This window comes from Balaenoptera musculus, chromosome 2 (genome assembly GCF_009873245.2).
Source record: "Balaenoptera musculus isolate JJ_BM4_2016_0621 chromosome 2, mBalMus1.pri.v3, whole genome shotgun sequence".
Lineage (NCBI taxonomy): Eukaryota > Metazoa > Chordata > Mammalia > Artiodactyla > Balaenopteridae > Balaenoptera > Balaenoptera musculus.
In genome coordinates, this window is record NC_045786.1 from 75,147,641 (window position 1) to 75,163,168 (window position 15,528).

At 35.5% G+C, this 15,528-nt stretch overlaps 1 protein-coding gene across 2 annotated transcripts in view; it reads left to right on the forward strand.

Moving 5' to 3' along the window:
* The window catches only part of ADAM10 (ADAM metallopeptidase domain 10), a 110,527-nt gene that overhangs the window by 72,935 nt on the left and 22,064 nt on the right, over nt 1–15,528 (forward strand). For both annotated transcript variants that reach the window (XM_036842720.1, XM_036842721.1), the window contains 2 exons: nt 7,435–7,598; nt 10,848–11,031. In XM_036842720.1, coding sequence (XP_036698615.1) covers nt 7,435–7,598; nt 10,848–11,031 — 348 coding nt within the window. The remainder of the gene's footprint in view (nt 1–7,434; nt 7,599–10,847; nt 11,032–15,528) is intronic.

A 15,528-nucleotide genomic window follows, 5' to 3' on the forward strand; every position in this document is an offset into this window, starting at 1 on the left:
CTCTAGATCCATCCACTTCTCTACAAATGACCCAATTTCGTTCCTTTTTATGGCTGAGTAATATTCCATTGTATATAGGTACCACATCTTCTTTATCCATTCGTCTGTTGATGGGCATTTAGGTTGCTTCCATGACCTGGCTATTGTAAATAGTGCTGCAGTGAGCATTGGGGTGCATGTGTCTTTTTGAATTATGGTTTTCTCAGGGTATATGCCCAGTAGTGGGATTGCTGGGTCATATGGTAGTTCTATTTTTAGTTTTTTAAGGAACCTCCATACTGTTCTCCATAGTGGCTGTATCAATTTACATTCCCACCAACAGTGCAAGAGGGTTCCCTTTTCTCCACACCCTCTCCAGCATTTGTTGTTTGTAGATTTTCTGATGATGCCCATTCTAACAGGAGTGAGGTGATACCTCATTGTAGTTTTGATTTGCATTTCTCTAATAATTAGTGATGTTGAGAAGCTTTTCATGTGCTTCTTGGCCATCTGTATGTCTTCTTTGGAGAAATGTCTATTTAGGTCTTCTGCCCATTTTTTGATTGGGTTGTTTGTTTTTTTTTAATATTGAGCTGCATGAGCTGTTTATATATTTTGGAGATTAATCCTTTGTCCGTTGATTTGTTTGCAAATATTTTCTCCCATTCTGAAGGTTGTCTTTTTGTCTTGTTTGTGGTTTCCTTTGCTTTGCAAAGCTCTTAAGTCTCATTAGGTCCCATTTGTTTATTTTTATTTCCATTACTCTAGGAGGTGGATCAGAAAAGATCTTGCTGTGATTTATGTCAAAGAGTGTTCTTCCTATGTTTTCCTCTAAGAGTTTTATAGTGTCTGGCCTTACATTTAGGTCTTTAATCCATTTTGAGTTTATTTTTGTGTATGGTGTTAGGGAGTGTTCTAATTTCATTCTTTTACATGTAGCTGTCCAGTTTTCCCAGCACCACTTATTGAAGAGGCTGTCTTTTCTCCATTGTATATCCTTGCCTCCTTTGTCATAGATTAGTTGACCATAGGTGCGTGGGTTTACCTCTGGGCTTTCTATCCTGTTCCATTGATCTATATTTCTGTTTTTGTGCCAGTACCATATTGTCTGGATTACTGTAGCTTTGTAGTATAGTCTGAAGTCAGGGAGTCTGATTCCTCCAGTTCCATTTTTTCCCTCGAGACTGCTTTGGCTATTTGGGGTCTTTTGTGTCTCCATACAAATTTTAAGATATTTTATCCTAGTTCTGTAAAAAATGCCATTGGTAATTTGATAAGGATTGCATTGAATCTGTAGATTGCTTTGGGTAGTATAGTCATTTTCAGAATATTGATTCTTCCTATCCAAGAACATGGTATATCTCTCCATCTGTTTGTATCATCTTTAATTTCTTTCATCAGTGTCTTATAGTTTTCTGCATACAAGTCTTTCGTCTCCCTAGGTAGGTTTATTCCTAGGTATTTTATTCTTTTTGTTGCAATGGTAAATGGGAGTGTTTCCTTAATTTCTCTTTCAGATTTTTCATCATTTAGTGTATAGGAATGCAAGAGATTTCTGTGCATTAATTTTGTATCCTGCTACTTTACCAAATTCATTGATTAGCTCTAGTAATTTTCTGGTGGCATCTTTAGGATTCTCTATGTACAGTATCATGTCATCTGCAAACAGTGACAGTTTCACTTCTTCTTTTCCAATTTGTATTCCTTTTATTTCTTTTTCTTCTCTGATTGCCGTGGCTAGGACTTCCAAAACTATGTTGAATAATAGTGGTGAGAGTGGACGTCCTTGTCTTGTTCCTGATCTTAGAGGAAATACTTTCAGTTTTTCACCATTGAGAATGATATTTGCTGTGGGTTTGTCGAATATGGCCTTTATTATGTTGAGGTAGGTTCCCTCTTTGCCCACTTTCTGGAGAGTTTTTATCATAAATGAGTGTTGAATTTTGTCAAAAGCTTTTTCTGCATCTATTGAGATGATTATATGCTTTTTATTCTTCAGTTTGTTAATATGGTGTATCACATTCATTGATTTGCATATATTGAAGAATCCTTGCATTCCTGGGGTAAATCCCACTTGATAATGGTGTATGATCCTTTTAATGTGTTTTGGATTCTGTTTGCTAGTATTTTGTTGAGGATTTTTGCATCTATATTCCTCAGTGTTACTGGTTTGTAATTTTCTTTTTTTGTAGTATCTTTGTCTGGTTTTGGTATGAGGGTGATGGTGGCCTCATAGAATGAGTTTGGGAGTGTTCCTTCCTCTGGAAGTGTTTGGAAGAGTTTGATAATGATGGGTGTTCACTCTTCTCTAAACGTTTGATAGAATGCACCTGTGAAGCCATCTGGTCCTGGACTTTTGTTTGTTGGAAGATTTTTAATCACAGTTTCAATTTCATTACTTGTGATTGGTCTGTTCATATTTTCTATTTCTTCCTGGTTCAAGTCTTGGAAGGTTATACCTTTCTAAGAATTTGTCCATTTCTTCCAGGTTGTCCATTCCTTCCAGGTTGTCCATTTTATTGGCATAGAGTTGCTTGTGGTAGTCTCTTATGATGCTTCGTATTTCTGCAGTGTCCGCTGTAACTTCTCCTTTTTCATTTCTAATTTTGTTGATTTGAGTCCTCTCCCTCTTTTTCTTGATGAGTCTGGCTAAAGGTTTATCAATATTGAGCTAAAGCTCAAAGAACCAGCTTTTGGTTTTATTGATCTTTGCTATTGTTTTCTTTGTTTCTATTTCATTTATTTCTGCTCTGATCTTTATGATTTCTTTCCTTCTACTAACTTTGGGTTTTGTTTGTTTGTTTCTCTAGTTCCTTTAGGTTTAAGGTTAGATTGTTTATTTGAGGTTTTTCTTATTTCTTGAGGTAGGCTTGTATTGCTATAAACTTCCCTCTTAGAACTGCTTTTGTTGCATACCATAGGTTTTGGATTGTCGTGTTTTCATTGTAATTTGTCTCTAGGTATTTTTTGATTTCCTCTTTGATTTCTTCAGTGATCTCTTGGTTATTTAGTAATGTATTGTTTAGCCTCCATGTGTTTTTGCTTTTTAGTTTTTTTTCCCCTGTAATTGATTTCTAATCTCATAGCATTGTGGTTAAAGATGCTTGCTATGATTTCAATTTTCTTAAATTTACCGAGGCTTGATTTGTGACCCACGATGTGATCTATCCTGGAGAATGTTCCACGTGCACTTGAGAAGAAGGTGTAATCTGCTGTTTTTGGATGGAATGTCCTATAAATATCAATTAAATCTATCTGGTCTATTGTGTCATTTAAAGCTTGTGTTTCCTTATTAATTTTCTGTTTGGATGATCCGTCCATTGGTGTAAGTGAGGTGTTAAAGTCCCCCAGTATTATTGTGTTACTGTCGATTTCCTCTTTTATAGCTGTTAGCAGTTGCCTTATGTATTGAGGTGCTCCTATGTTGGGTGCATATATATTTATCATTGTTATATCTTCTTCTTGGATTGATCCCTTGATCATTATGTAGTGTCCTTGTCTCTTGTAACATTCTTCAATTTAAAGTCTGTTTTATCTAATATGAGAATTGCTATTCCAGTTTTCTTTTGATTTTCATTTGCATGGAATATCTTTTTCCATCCCCTCACTTTCAGTCTGTATGTGTCCCTAGGTCTGAAGTGGGTCTCTTGTAGACAGCAGATATATATGGGTCTTGTTTTTGTAACCATTCAGCGAGCCTGTGTCTTTTGGGTGGAGCATTTAATCCATTCACGTTTAAGGTAATTATCGCTATGTATGTTCCTGTTACCATTTTCTTAATTGTTATGGGTTTGTTTTTGTAGGTCCTTTTCTTCTCTTGTGTTTCCTACTTAGAGAGGTTCCTTTAGCATTTGTTGTAGAGCTGGTTTGGTGGTGCTGAATTCTCTTAGCTTTTGCTTGTCTGTAAAGCTTTTGATTTCTCCATCAAATCTGGATAAGATCCTTGCCGGGTAGAGTAATCTTGGTTGTAGGTTCTTCCCTTTCATCACTTTAAATATATTGTGCCACTCCCTTCTGGACCGCCAGGTTGTGTCAGACCCCCAGGTTGGGAAGCCTCATGGTGCTCAGAACATTCACTCCAGTGGGTGGGCTTCTGTGGTATAAGTGTTCTCCAGTTTGTGAGTCACCCACCCAGCAGTTATGGGATTTGATTTTATTGTGATTGTGCCCCTCCTACCATCTCATTGTGGCTTCTCCTTTGTCTTTGGATGTGGGGTATCTTTTTTGGTGAGTTCCAGTGTCTTCCTGTCGATGATTGTTCAGCAGTTAGTTGTGATTCCGGTGCTCTCGCCAGAGGGAGTGAGCGCACATCCTCTACTCCGCCATCTTGAGCCTATCTCCTTGATATTCCTCGAATTCTTAACCTGTTTGAAAGTGTAATTAAAAGGCTAGGAGAATTACGTCATTAAAATATTACATCATTAGAAAAGAGGACACTTAATGTTGACATTTTGTACAGGTCTGGATTGTCCCTTGCAGGATGTTTAACATCTTTGGTCCGTACCCATTACATGTGAGTACTGCTCCCCAGACTTGACAGATAAAGAAATTCCCTCAGACATTTCCTAATAACCTATCTGGGAGTGGTACTAATGTCTGCTTCAGAATTACTGCTCAGATTAATATTGTATGGTTAGCGTGATACTATTGTTTTAGATATTTAGGCCTGCTCACATCAAAACTTTATTTATGGATTCTGTCAAGGTATTATACTACCCTGTAGTTTTTATAATTTTTTTCTTTTGGGGGAGTCTTTTTTAGAGTTTAAGACTGATATTCTGTGACTAGCTTTCAGACTATCCTGTAGATAGAAAAATGTCATACTTCTTTGTTGGTCACTGAGTCATCCATCCATCAATAATTGCTTTTGACTCAAATTAAAAACATTTTATTCTTCTCATTACATAATTTCTGTTTTTCAGTAATGACTATATGTAGTAAAATCTTAAATTTACAGTGTAAAGCAATTACTGAACTTGAGTTATGGCTTAGCTATAGGTATTTATGATATCATTAATTGAATTTCTGGCATATCAAAACTGGTTGCAGTATTTAAAAAGTTAAACCATGACTTATAATATTAGACATAGTTTTTTATTTCTTCCTGTATAACTGAAGTATTCCAACATAAGCTGTTAGTCTGTGTAACAAATAATAAACTTTCCAAATAAACAATAGTTATTAAAACCAAAAGCAGTTAAGATGTTGAACAAGATATGAATTATAAAGACTATATTTCAGAAGAGTATACTCAAGTTTATGTATGATCTTCCTTTAAATTAGATAGACCTTAAAAATACAGAAGGTATATTACCAGAGTTTTTAATATATGCTATTTACTTTTTTTTTTAACTGATAAAGATTTGCAGCGTGGAGTCTTCTATGCTTAATTCAAGTTTGACAGTACTGCATTGGACCAATTTGCATATGACAGATCTTCGATGAGGCAGGATATTAATTTACTATTTGTTTAAAACTGTAATATATAGACTGTAATTATTACATACAGAGTGCTTATTTCTATCTTTTCTAGTTTCTAGAAATAGTGATACAGTCCTTAGGACTCAGCTCCAAAAGTAGAAGTAGCTTAAGAGAATATATTAAATATTCATAAATCATTTGCTGTTTTCTTTCTATCCAGTTTTTGGTGTAGAAAATGTAGTAAGTTTTAAATATAGAGGTTCTCAGTCCTTTGCTGGTTAAAATCTGCATATGACTTAGCCTTTCAGCTTAGTTTTCTGTGAAAACACCTTATCATTTCAGCTTCTTAAATTGTATCCTAATAGTCATTAAATTTATGATTTGTTGCTATGTACTTTCTAATGTTAAAAGGAACAAGGCAACAATTGTAGTGTCATGCCATTTGTGTACATCTTTTTTGAATTGCTTTCTATTATACGCTTTATCAGAGATTATAAATGTTAGACTTTTAAAAATGGTTTAATAACTTTGTTGTAACTTTGTGTGTAGTAGAAAGCTAATTTGAAATAATTTGATCAGTTATGAGAATATCCTAATCCATGTGATATTTTAATTAAAATAATTAAATAGAGTAACCTCTTAAATCTGAATGTAAACCAAAGAACTTCTCACTGAAAGTCTTTAATAGTTATTTAAAATACTGTGGTCTTCTCAGTTTAGTGTACATAAAGACAATGATTGGCCAGCCAGTTTCTGATTTGCTGTTGTTCTTTTTCTAATTTCTTAAATTAACTGCCTTTAGATGTGAAAGCACTTTCATTTTGGTATTAAGGTCTGACGTTCAGGAACTATAAATGAACAGGTGAACTACAACATGATTTAATATGTATCATATAAGTAAAAATGAAGATTTTTCTTTTAAAATTTGAAAGTATCCTCAAGACAGGTTGGAAAATCATAATTCAGTTTTTTGAACCTATTTTGAAAAAAAGTTCAAACTTGCCAAAAGGTTGCAAGAGTAGTACAGTGAATTCCTGATAGATTAATCAGTTAACATTTTGCCACATTTGCTTTCTCTCCCTTCCCACCTTCTCTCCTTCATTCCCTCCTCCCTTTTTTTTTTACCCACTTGACATATTTTTTCCTTTTTTTTTTAAGCTTTATTGAGATATATATAATTGACAAATAAAATTGTAAGATATTTAAAGTGTACAGTGTGATGATTTGATATTTATATACATTGTGAAAGGATTCCCCCCACCAAGTTAATTAATACAACCATCACCTCACATATTTACCTTTTTCCTTTTTGTGTATGTGTGAGAATGTTTAAGTTCTATTCTCTTGGCAAATTTCATTTATACAATACTGTGTTACCAACTGTAGTCATCATGTGTTACACATTAGATCCTCAGACCTTACTCTTCTTATAACTGGAAGTTTGTACCTCTATCAGTCTCTCTCTCTTTCCCCTACCCCCAGCCTGTGCGACCACTAATTCTTTTCTTTTTTTAAGAATACATTGTATGTTTCCTCTCAGAATAGTGAATCACATACTCTTGTGCATCACTGCGAATACTGGTAGCAGTGACTTTCTCAGAATCTCTTTGAGACTATTTTGTTCAACTTTCATTTAACTTAAATATAAGTTGTTTTTTTGTTCGTTTTTTTTTTTATTACAAGATGAAGAGGTTTGACCCAATGTAAATGCTGAAATATTTAAATTTAACAGACTCTTGAATATTTGTTTTGCTAAATTAATGGGAGAAAAATAGGGGGACATTTTGATTATGAAGAGGAACATTTTATAAGGACTTTGTATTCAACCCTGGGAATTTATGTGTGCCATTAAAACTTTTATTTGAAATGACTTCCTAACCTTGGACCAAAGAAACTTTTGAGTATTTGATATACGTGTGTTCCAATTTTGGACTCAAAATACATATGAAATGTTTCAAGTTAATATAGCATATATTAGAAAATTATTTGGGGGGAAATAGATGCTAATTTTAGCCATCTTTTGTTTTGAATTAGGAAGCTCTGGAGGCATATGTGAAAAAAGTAAGCTTTATTCAGATGGTAAGAAGAAGTCTTTAAACACTGGAATTATTACTGTTCAGAACTATGGGTCTCATGTACCCCCCAAAGTCTCTCACATTACATTTGCTCATGAAGTTGGACATAACTTTGGATCTCCAGTAAGTATTGCTTAATTATTACATTTTTTTAAAGTTACTAATCTTTCATGTTGTGTAATTTTTGTTGTTATTGTTTACAGTGAAAACAAGTACACATGAATGTTTAGTTTTTATATGTCAGAACACAGTAATGTACTTGACCATAATACTGAAAAGGAGGAAGATAGAATATTTGTAATTAAAATAAGAAAATAAGCACAACAGTGCCAGAATTCTATGAACGCAAGGAATTTTGTCTGTTTCATTCACTTCTGTGTCCCCTGACCTTAGAATAGTGCCTGGTACATGATTCATTCAAATATTTATTGAATGAGAATCACTTTTCATTGCTTAAAGTACATTTTGAATGTTAGCAAATTGTGGGGTTCTTGTTTGGTTTCTGTTAAAGCATTATTGGAGTTTACTAGATTTGTCTTTCTCTACTGTGGAATGAGACTGTTATTTTAAAATCTTGCGGTATGAAAAATTTGTAACATACATAAAAGAGACAAATAGTACAGCAAAGTCTTCCGTTCATATCCAGGACAGGGGTCAGCAAACTTTTTCTGCGGTCTACTAGTAAACATTCTAAGTGTGGGGGACAATATTTGGTCTCTGTTGCATATTTTTCTTTGTTGTTGTTTTTCTTTTTAACAATCTTTTAAACATGGAAAAACCATTCTTAGCTTAGGCCATACAAAAACAGGCTGTGGGCTGCGATTTGCCAACCTCTGATTCAGATTCAACGATCATCAAGATTTTGCCACATCTCCTTTCTGTGTTTCTTTCTTTTTCTTCGTAAGGTGTTAGAATCAAATTCATTCCCCCTTCCACATTTCAGTATGCATCTCTTAAAAAATTAGACATTTTCTTCCATAACCACCATGTGGTTATGATACCTGACAAAATGAGCAGTTCTTTGGTATCATTTAATACCCAGTTCATTGTACTGATTTTCAAGTGAACTGAAGATTAATACACATGGAAATACAAAATACTGAAAGATATTCTGTCTTTGTGATTTTGGTGGGGCTTATTAAAATAACAAGTTTGGGAAAATTTCATTTGAAAACTGCATATAAATTCATTTACTTGTACCTTATCACTTGTAAAAATGGAAATTTTTATGAGTTTAGAAAAAAATTGTAGTCTCATAGCTTAAAATTCTCAAATGCTCTTATCTAATGTTCCCCCAGTTTGTAAAATATAAGTACCCTCTCACTAAGTTGCAAGTCTTTCTTCTTCTAATTCTGATCAGAAATGGATAGATTATTATCAGTACTCTTGGGTAAAGTATTTAAAATGCGTTGAATCTCTCTACCTCTTGTCTGCTTTTGTGATATGTTCTAAAAAGAGTAATTGAAATTTTAGAGATGAGCAGAGAACTCTTGTTAATTTGCATTTTCAGGGGCAGTTAAATGTCCTCAACTCTCCCAGTCACCTTCATCCAACCCTTACCAGGGGATTTGCGTAACCTTCCAACTAATCTTCTGTTCGTTAGTCTAGGGCCTCTCAAAGTTTAATGTGCATACAAATTACTGAGGATCTTACAGTATAGATTCCATTTCAGTGGGCCTTTGGTCGGGCCCGAGTCTCTGCCTTTCTAAGGTACTCCCATGGGCTGCTGCTGCTGCTGGTCTGTGGGCCATACTTGGAGTAGGATATCTGGTCTGTTCTCTTTTCACTTCCCATCTAATCTGTCTTCTGCCTGGTTGCCAGAGAGGTGTTTTTCATACATTAATGTAATATTACTTATTGCTTATTGTTGAATGGATAAATTGGTTCACATTTTTTTTGCCTACCTTGCTATCTTTTCCTATCATACCAGACTACTTCTAATGATTCTGTCATGCTCAAATACACCTCATCCCTTTGTGTATGTTGTTCATGATACCGTACATATAGATAGTAGGTACTTAGTAAATGTGTATTAAGTAATTTAATAGTGAGATCAGCCGGACCATGATCTCCTGAGCCTGTCTCCCTTGACATCTTTATCTAAAATCTGTCTTTATCTCTCCTGTCATATATCTGTATTATAACAATGTTACTTTCTCTCTGAGTGGTTCACCTATCCCTTATATTTATTTATCCTATCCTAAATGTTTATTGCACACCTGCTGTTAACCACTTTATAAACTTTGTTGTGGGGAGTTGTAATCATAAATGAGACAAGTTCCTGTCTCTTGGTATGAAAGTCTTAATGTATTGACTCTTAGCAGATGAATCTTTGTCTAGGTATAGTTCTTTTTTCTTTTTTTAATTAATTTATTTGTTTTCATTTTTGGCTGTGTTGGGTCTTCGTTGCTGCGCTTGGGCTTTCTCTAGTTGTGATGAGCGGGGGCTACTCTTCGTTGCGGTGCGTGGGCTTCTCATTGCAGTGGCTTCTCTTGTTGAGGAGCACGGGCTCTAGGCACACTGGCTTCAGTAGATGTGGCACGTGGGCTCAGTAGTTGTGGCCTGTGGGCTCTAGAGCGCAGGCTCAGTAGTTGTGGTGCACAGGCTTAGTTCCTCCGCAGCATGTGGGATCTCCCCAGGCCAGGGCTCGAACCCATGTCCCTTGCATTGGCAGGCGGATTCTTAACCACTGCACCACCAGGGAAGCCCTAGGTATAGTTCTAATTGGTCTGATCATGTCACTTCTGTTCACAACCTTACTTCCAATACCTGCTGATATTGCTAATACAATTTCCTTATCTTAGCATTTAGGGTTTTCCATAATTTGGGTCTAAGTGTAATTCCAGTGTTATTTCTTCTTCCCTGTCAAATTAAGTCATTTTAAAAAACTTTACTTCTGCCAGGAAGCCAATTCCTTCCCATTTCTGCCTATTGAAATCTTGATCCATGTGGTTATATAATGTAAATTAATATGGCCCTTTTGTCAGGCGGTTTGGCAGTATGTATCAAGACCTTTAAAATGTTTGACCTTTTAACTCAGGAACTCTACCTCTGGGAATCCAACTAAAAGTAATAATTGCAGAATGTGTCAAAGATTTATGTAAATTTCAAAAAAAAAAAAAAAAGAAATAAAAATAAAAAAGGTATCCATTGCAGTTATACCTTCACTGATTTTTTCTTCCCTTCTGAGACAGTGACCCCTAAAAGAGCAAATTATCTTCCTTTTCACAGTCTAAAATAATTGTAAGATCTACTCTAAAGGAGAGTCCACAAGCTTCCATTTTTCTTCTGATGAGAAAATTACATTTAATCAGATGACCTGAAAACCTTATTTTACTTCCTGTTTATGTAACTCTGTATTCTTTTTGACAGCATGATTCTGGAACAGAGTGCACTCCAGGAGAATCTAAGAATTTAGGACAAAAAGAAAACGGCAATTACATCATGTATGCAAGAGCAACATCTGGGGACAAACTTAACAACAATAAATTCTCACTCTGTAGTATTAGAAATATAAGTCAAGTTCTTGAGAAGAAGAGAAACAACTGTTTTGTTGGTATGTATATTTTCCCAGCATTTTATTATGAATATTTTGAAACATTCAGAAAACTTGAAAGAATTATATTGTAAACACCTAGTATGTGCCCACCACCTATATTTTACAGTTGTTAGCACTTTAATACATTTGCTTTATCACACTTGTCAATCTCTTCATCTCTCAATCCATATTTTTTTGTTGAAATTTAAAGTGCATTGTGGATATCAGTATACTTCAGTCCTAAACACTTTAGCCTACGTAAGTAGAGTTCAATTTAAGTAAAGTTCAATATTGTTTGTGGTGTTTTTGTTTTTCACATAAGTGCAATATACAAATCTTAAGTCCACCGTTTGATGAGCTTTGACAAATACGTTTACCTGTGTAATCTAAGCACCTGTGAAGATGTACAACATTTCTGTCACCCCAGAAAGTTCTTTCATTTCCTTTTCCCATCAATCTTTGCACCCCTCCTGCAACCATTATTCTGATTTATTTCTCCATAGATAAATTTTGCTTATTTTATTTCATATAATTGGAATCATACAGTTTGCACCCTTTTGTGGAAGGCTGCTTTCACTCAGCATACTATTTTGAGATTCATTATTAGTATTTTGTACCATTTTTTTTTCCCACTGAATAGAAGTGCATTATATGAATATATCACAGTTCGCTTATCCACTCTCCTATTGAATGGAACACTTGGGCTTTTTAGGTTTGGGCTAATATGAATAAAGTTGCTATGAATTTTTTTCTTACTGTGGTAAAATATATATAACATAAAATTTATATTTAAATTAATTTTAAGTGTACAATTCAGTAGCATTAAGTACATTTACAGTGTTATGCAACCATCACTGCTTTTCCATTTTCGAACTTTTAAAATCACTCCAAATAGAAATTCAGTAACCATTAAGCAGTAACTCCTATTTCTTTCTCTTCCCAGCCCCTAGTAACCTCTAATCTATTTTGTGTCTCTGTGACTTTGCCTATTCTAGGTACCTCATATAAACGGGATAATGCTTTTGTATCTGGTTTATTTCACTTAGCATAAAATTTCCAAGATTCGTACAAGTTGCAGCATGTATCAGAATACCATTCTTTTTTATGGCTGAATAATATTCCATTATATGGATATACCACATTTTGTTTATCCGTTCATCTGTTATGCCTCTTGTAGGGCATTTAATATGTTCTAAATATTCTACCTTGTATTACGTTTTTGGGGGTCCTTGTCCTATTTTACAAGATTTTAAGTTACTTGAGGGCAAACACTGAGGCCTGCTCATATTACACATAAACAGCACTCTTATAGATGAGTTAAACATATGGCAGCAAAGGAGAAAGAATTGAGGAAGGTTTCCAGATAAGCACGACCTTTCATTTTTTTAGCTGCATTTTTTTAAAATAGATTTATTTATTTTATTTATTTATTTTTGTCTGCATTGGGTCTTCATTGCTGCACGCAGGCTTTTCTAGTTGCGATGAGCAGGGGGCTACTCTTCGTTGCGGTGCGCGGGCTTCTCATTGCGGTGGCTTCTCTTGTTGCGGAGCATGGGCTCTAGGCATGGAGGCTTCAGTAGTTGTGGCACGTGGGCTCAGTAGTTGCGGCTCGCAGGCTCTAGAGCGCAGGCTCAGTAGTTGTGGCTCACGGGCTTAGTTGCTCCGTGACATGTGGGATCTTCCCGGATCAGCGCTTGAACCCATGTCCCCTGCATTGGCAGGCGGATTCTTAACAACTGCGCCACCAGGGAAGCCCTGCATTTTTTTTTGAGGTATAATTGACATAACACTGTGGCCTTTTGTTTTTAATTGAAATTTATACAGAGGTAATTTAGATTCACATGCAGTTGTAAGAAATAATGGAGATTCCATATACCCTTCACCCAGTTCCCCCCAGTGGTAACATCTTGCAAAACTGTATAGTATCAATACAGTATTACATATAGCAAGGATATTGACATTGATACAGCCCACAGATCTTATTCAGATTTCCCCAGTTTTTCCTGTCCTTATTTCTCTGCGTGTGTGTTTAGTTCTATACAGTTTTATCATGTGTAGGTTTATGTGTCCATCACCACAGCCATGATAAAGAATAGTTCCATCACCACAAGTAATTCTTTTTTTTTTTAATTATTTTTTTGGCTGTGTTTGGTCTTTGTTGCTGTGCGCGGGCTTTTCTCTAGTTGTGGTGAGCGGGAGCTACTCTTTGTTGCGATGCGCGGGCTTCTCATTTCAGTGGCTTCTCTTGTTGCGGAACATGAGCTCTAGGCGCCTGGGCTCAGTAGTTGTGGCGTGCAGGCTCTAGGACGCTTCAGTAGTTGTGGCGCGCAGGCTCAGTAGTTGTGGTTCGCGGGCTCTAGAGCACAGGCTCAGTAGTTGTGGCGCACGGACTTAGTTGCTCCACGGCATGTGGGATCTTCCCGGACCAGGGATCGAACCCGTCTCTCCTGCATTGGCAGGCGGATTCTTAACCATTGCGCCACCAGGGAAGTCCCACCACAAGTAACTCTTGGCGTTGCCCTCTTATAACCACACTCACCTCCCTCCTGGTGTCCCTTCACCTGCCCCACTAAACTATTCTCCATTTCTAAAATTTTGTCACTTCAAAAATGTTATATAAATGGAATCATACAGTATGTAACCTTTGGGATTTTTCACTCAGCATGATTCCTTGGAAATTAATCCAAATTGTTCGCCTGCATCACTAGTTTGTTCCTTTTTATTGCAGGTGGTATGTGTGTACTACAGTTTAACGGTTTTTCTATTAAAGGATATTTGGGTTATATTCAGTTTTTGGCAGTTATGAATAAAGCAGCTATAAACAGGCTTTTCATGTGAATATAAGTTTTCATTTCTCTGTGATAAATGCCTCCAAATCCAACTGATGGATCAGTATAGCCGTTGTTTGTTCTTATTTATATGAAACTGCCAAACTGTTCTCTAGAAGGCTGTACTATTTTACATTCCCACCAGCAGTGTATGAGTGATCTAATTTCTCTCTATCCTTGTCAGCTTTTGGTATTTTTATTTTATCCATTATGATAGGTATATAGTGGTATTTCATTGTAGCTTACTTTGTATTTTTCTGATGACTAATGACGTTGAATATCTTTTCATGTGCTTTTTTGCCATATGTATATCTTCTTTGGTGAAATGTCCATGTTTCTTGGCCATTGAGTTTTTTTGTTTTTGTTTTTTCTGTTGAGTTTTGAGGGTTCTTTATATAGTCTAGATGCTAGTCACTTGTCAGATATTGGTCTGCATATATTTTCTTCCTGTCTGTAGCTTGTGTTTTCATCCTCTTCACAGTCTTTCCCAGAGCAAAAGTTAAATTTTGATGATGTTCAAATGATCAATTTTTACTTTTATTGATTGACTTTTTCTTATAAAGCCTTCTTTTTCTTTTAAAAGGGCAGATTAAAATTACATTGATGTTATCATTTTTGTTATTGTTGTTGTTATCAGTGGTAGTTTTTCTAAATCTTAGTGTAGAAGTGACACATAGATTCTTCATCTGTAAACTGGGTTTTCACAATAAAGTTCGTGATTGAAAATGACTTTAAAAATGAGCATATTTGTCTTTCTCTGTCTGACTTCACTTAATATGATAATCTCTAGGTCTATCCTTGTTGCTGCAAATGGCATTATTTCATTCTTTTTTTATGGCTGAGTAATATTCCATTGTGTGTGTGTGTGTGTGTGTGTGTGTGTGTGTGTGTGTGTGTGTATACACACCACATCTTCTTTATCCATTCATCTGCTGATGGACATTTAGGTTGCTTATATGTCTTGGCTCTTGTAAATAATGCTGCAGTGAACATTGGGGTACATGTATCTTTTTGAATGAGAGTTTTCTCCAGATATATGCCCAGGAATGGGATTGCAGGATCATATGGTTTTAGTTTTTAAGGAATCTCCATAGTGTTCTCCATAGTGGCTGCACCACTTTACATTCCCACCAAGAGTGTAGGAGGATTCTTTTTTCTCTTTATCCTCTCCAGCACTTATTATTTGTAGACTTTTTAATGATGGCCATTCTGACTGGTGTGAGGTGATACCTCATTGTAGTTTTGATTTGTATTTCTCTAATAATTAGCAATATTAAGCATCTTTTCATGTGCCTGTTGGCCATCTGTATGTCTTCTTTGGAGAAATGTCTATTTAGGTCTTCTGCCCATTTTTTGATTGGGTTGTTTGTGATTTTTTTTGACATTAAGCTGTATGAGCTGTTTATATTTTGGAAATTAAACCCTTGTCAATAGCATTGTTTGCAAATATTTTCTCCCAGTCTGCAGGTTATCTTTTCGTTTTGTTTATGGTTTCCTTTGCTGTACAAAAGCTATTGAGTTTAATTAGGTCCCATTGGTTTATTTTTGTTTTTATTTCCATTACTCTAGGAGACAGATCCAAAAGAATACTGCTGCAATTTATGTCAAAGAGTGTTCTGCCTATATTTTCCTCTAGGAGTTTTGTAGTATCTGTTCTTATATTTAGGTTTTAATCCATTTTGAGTTT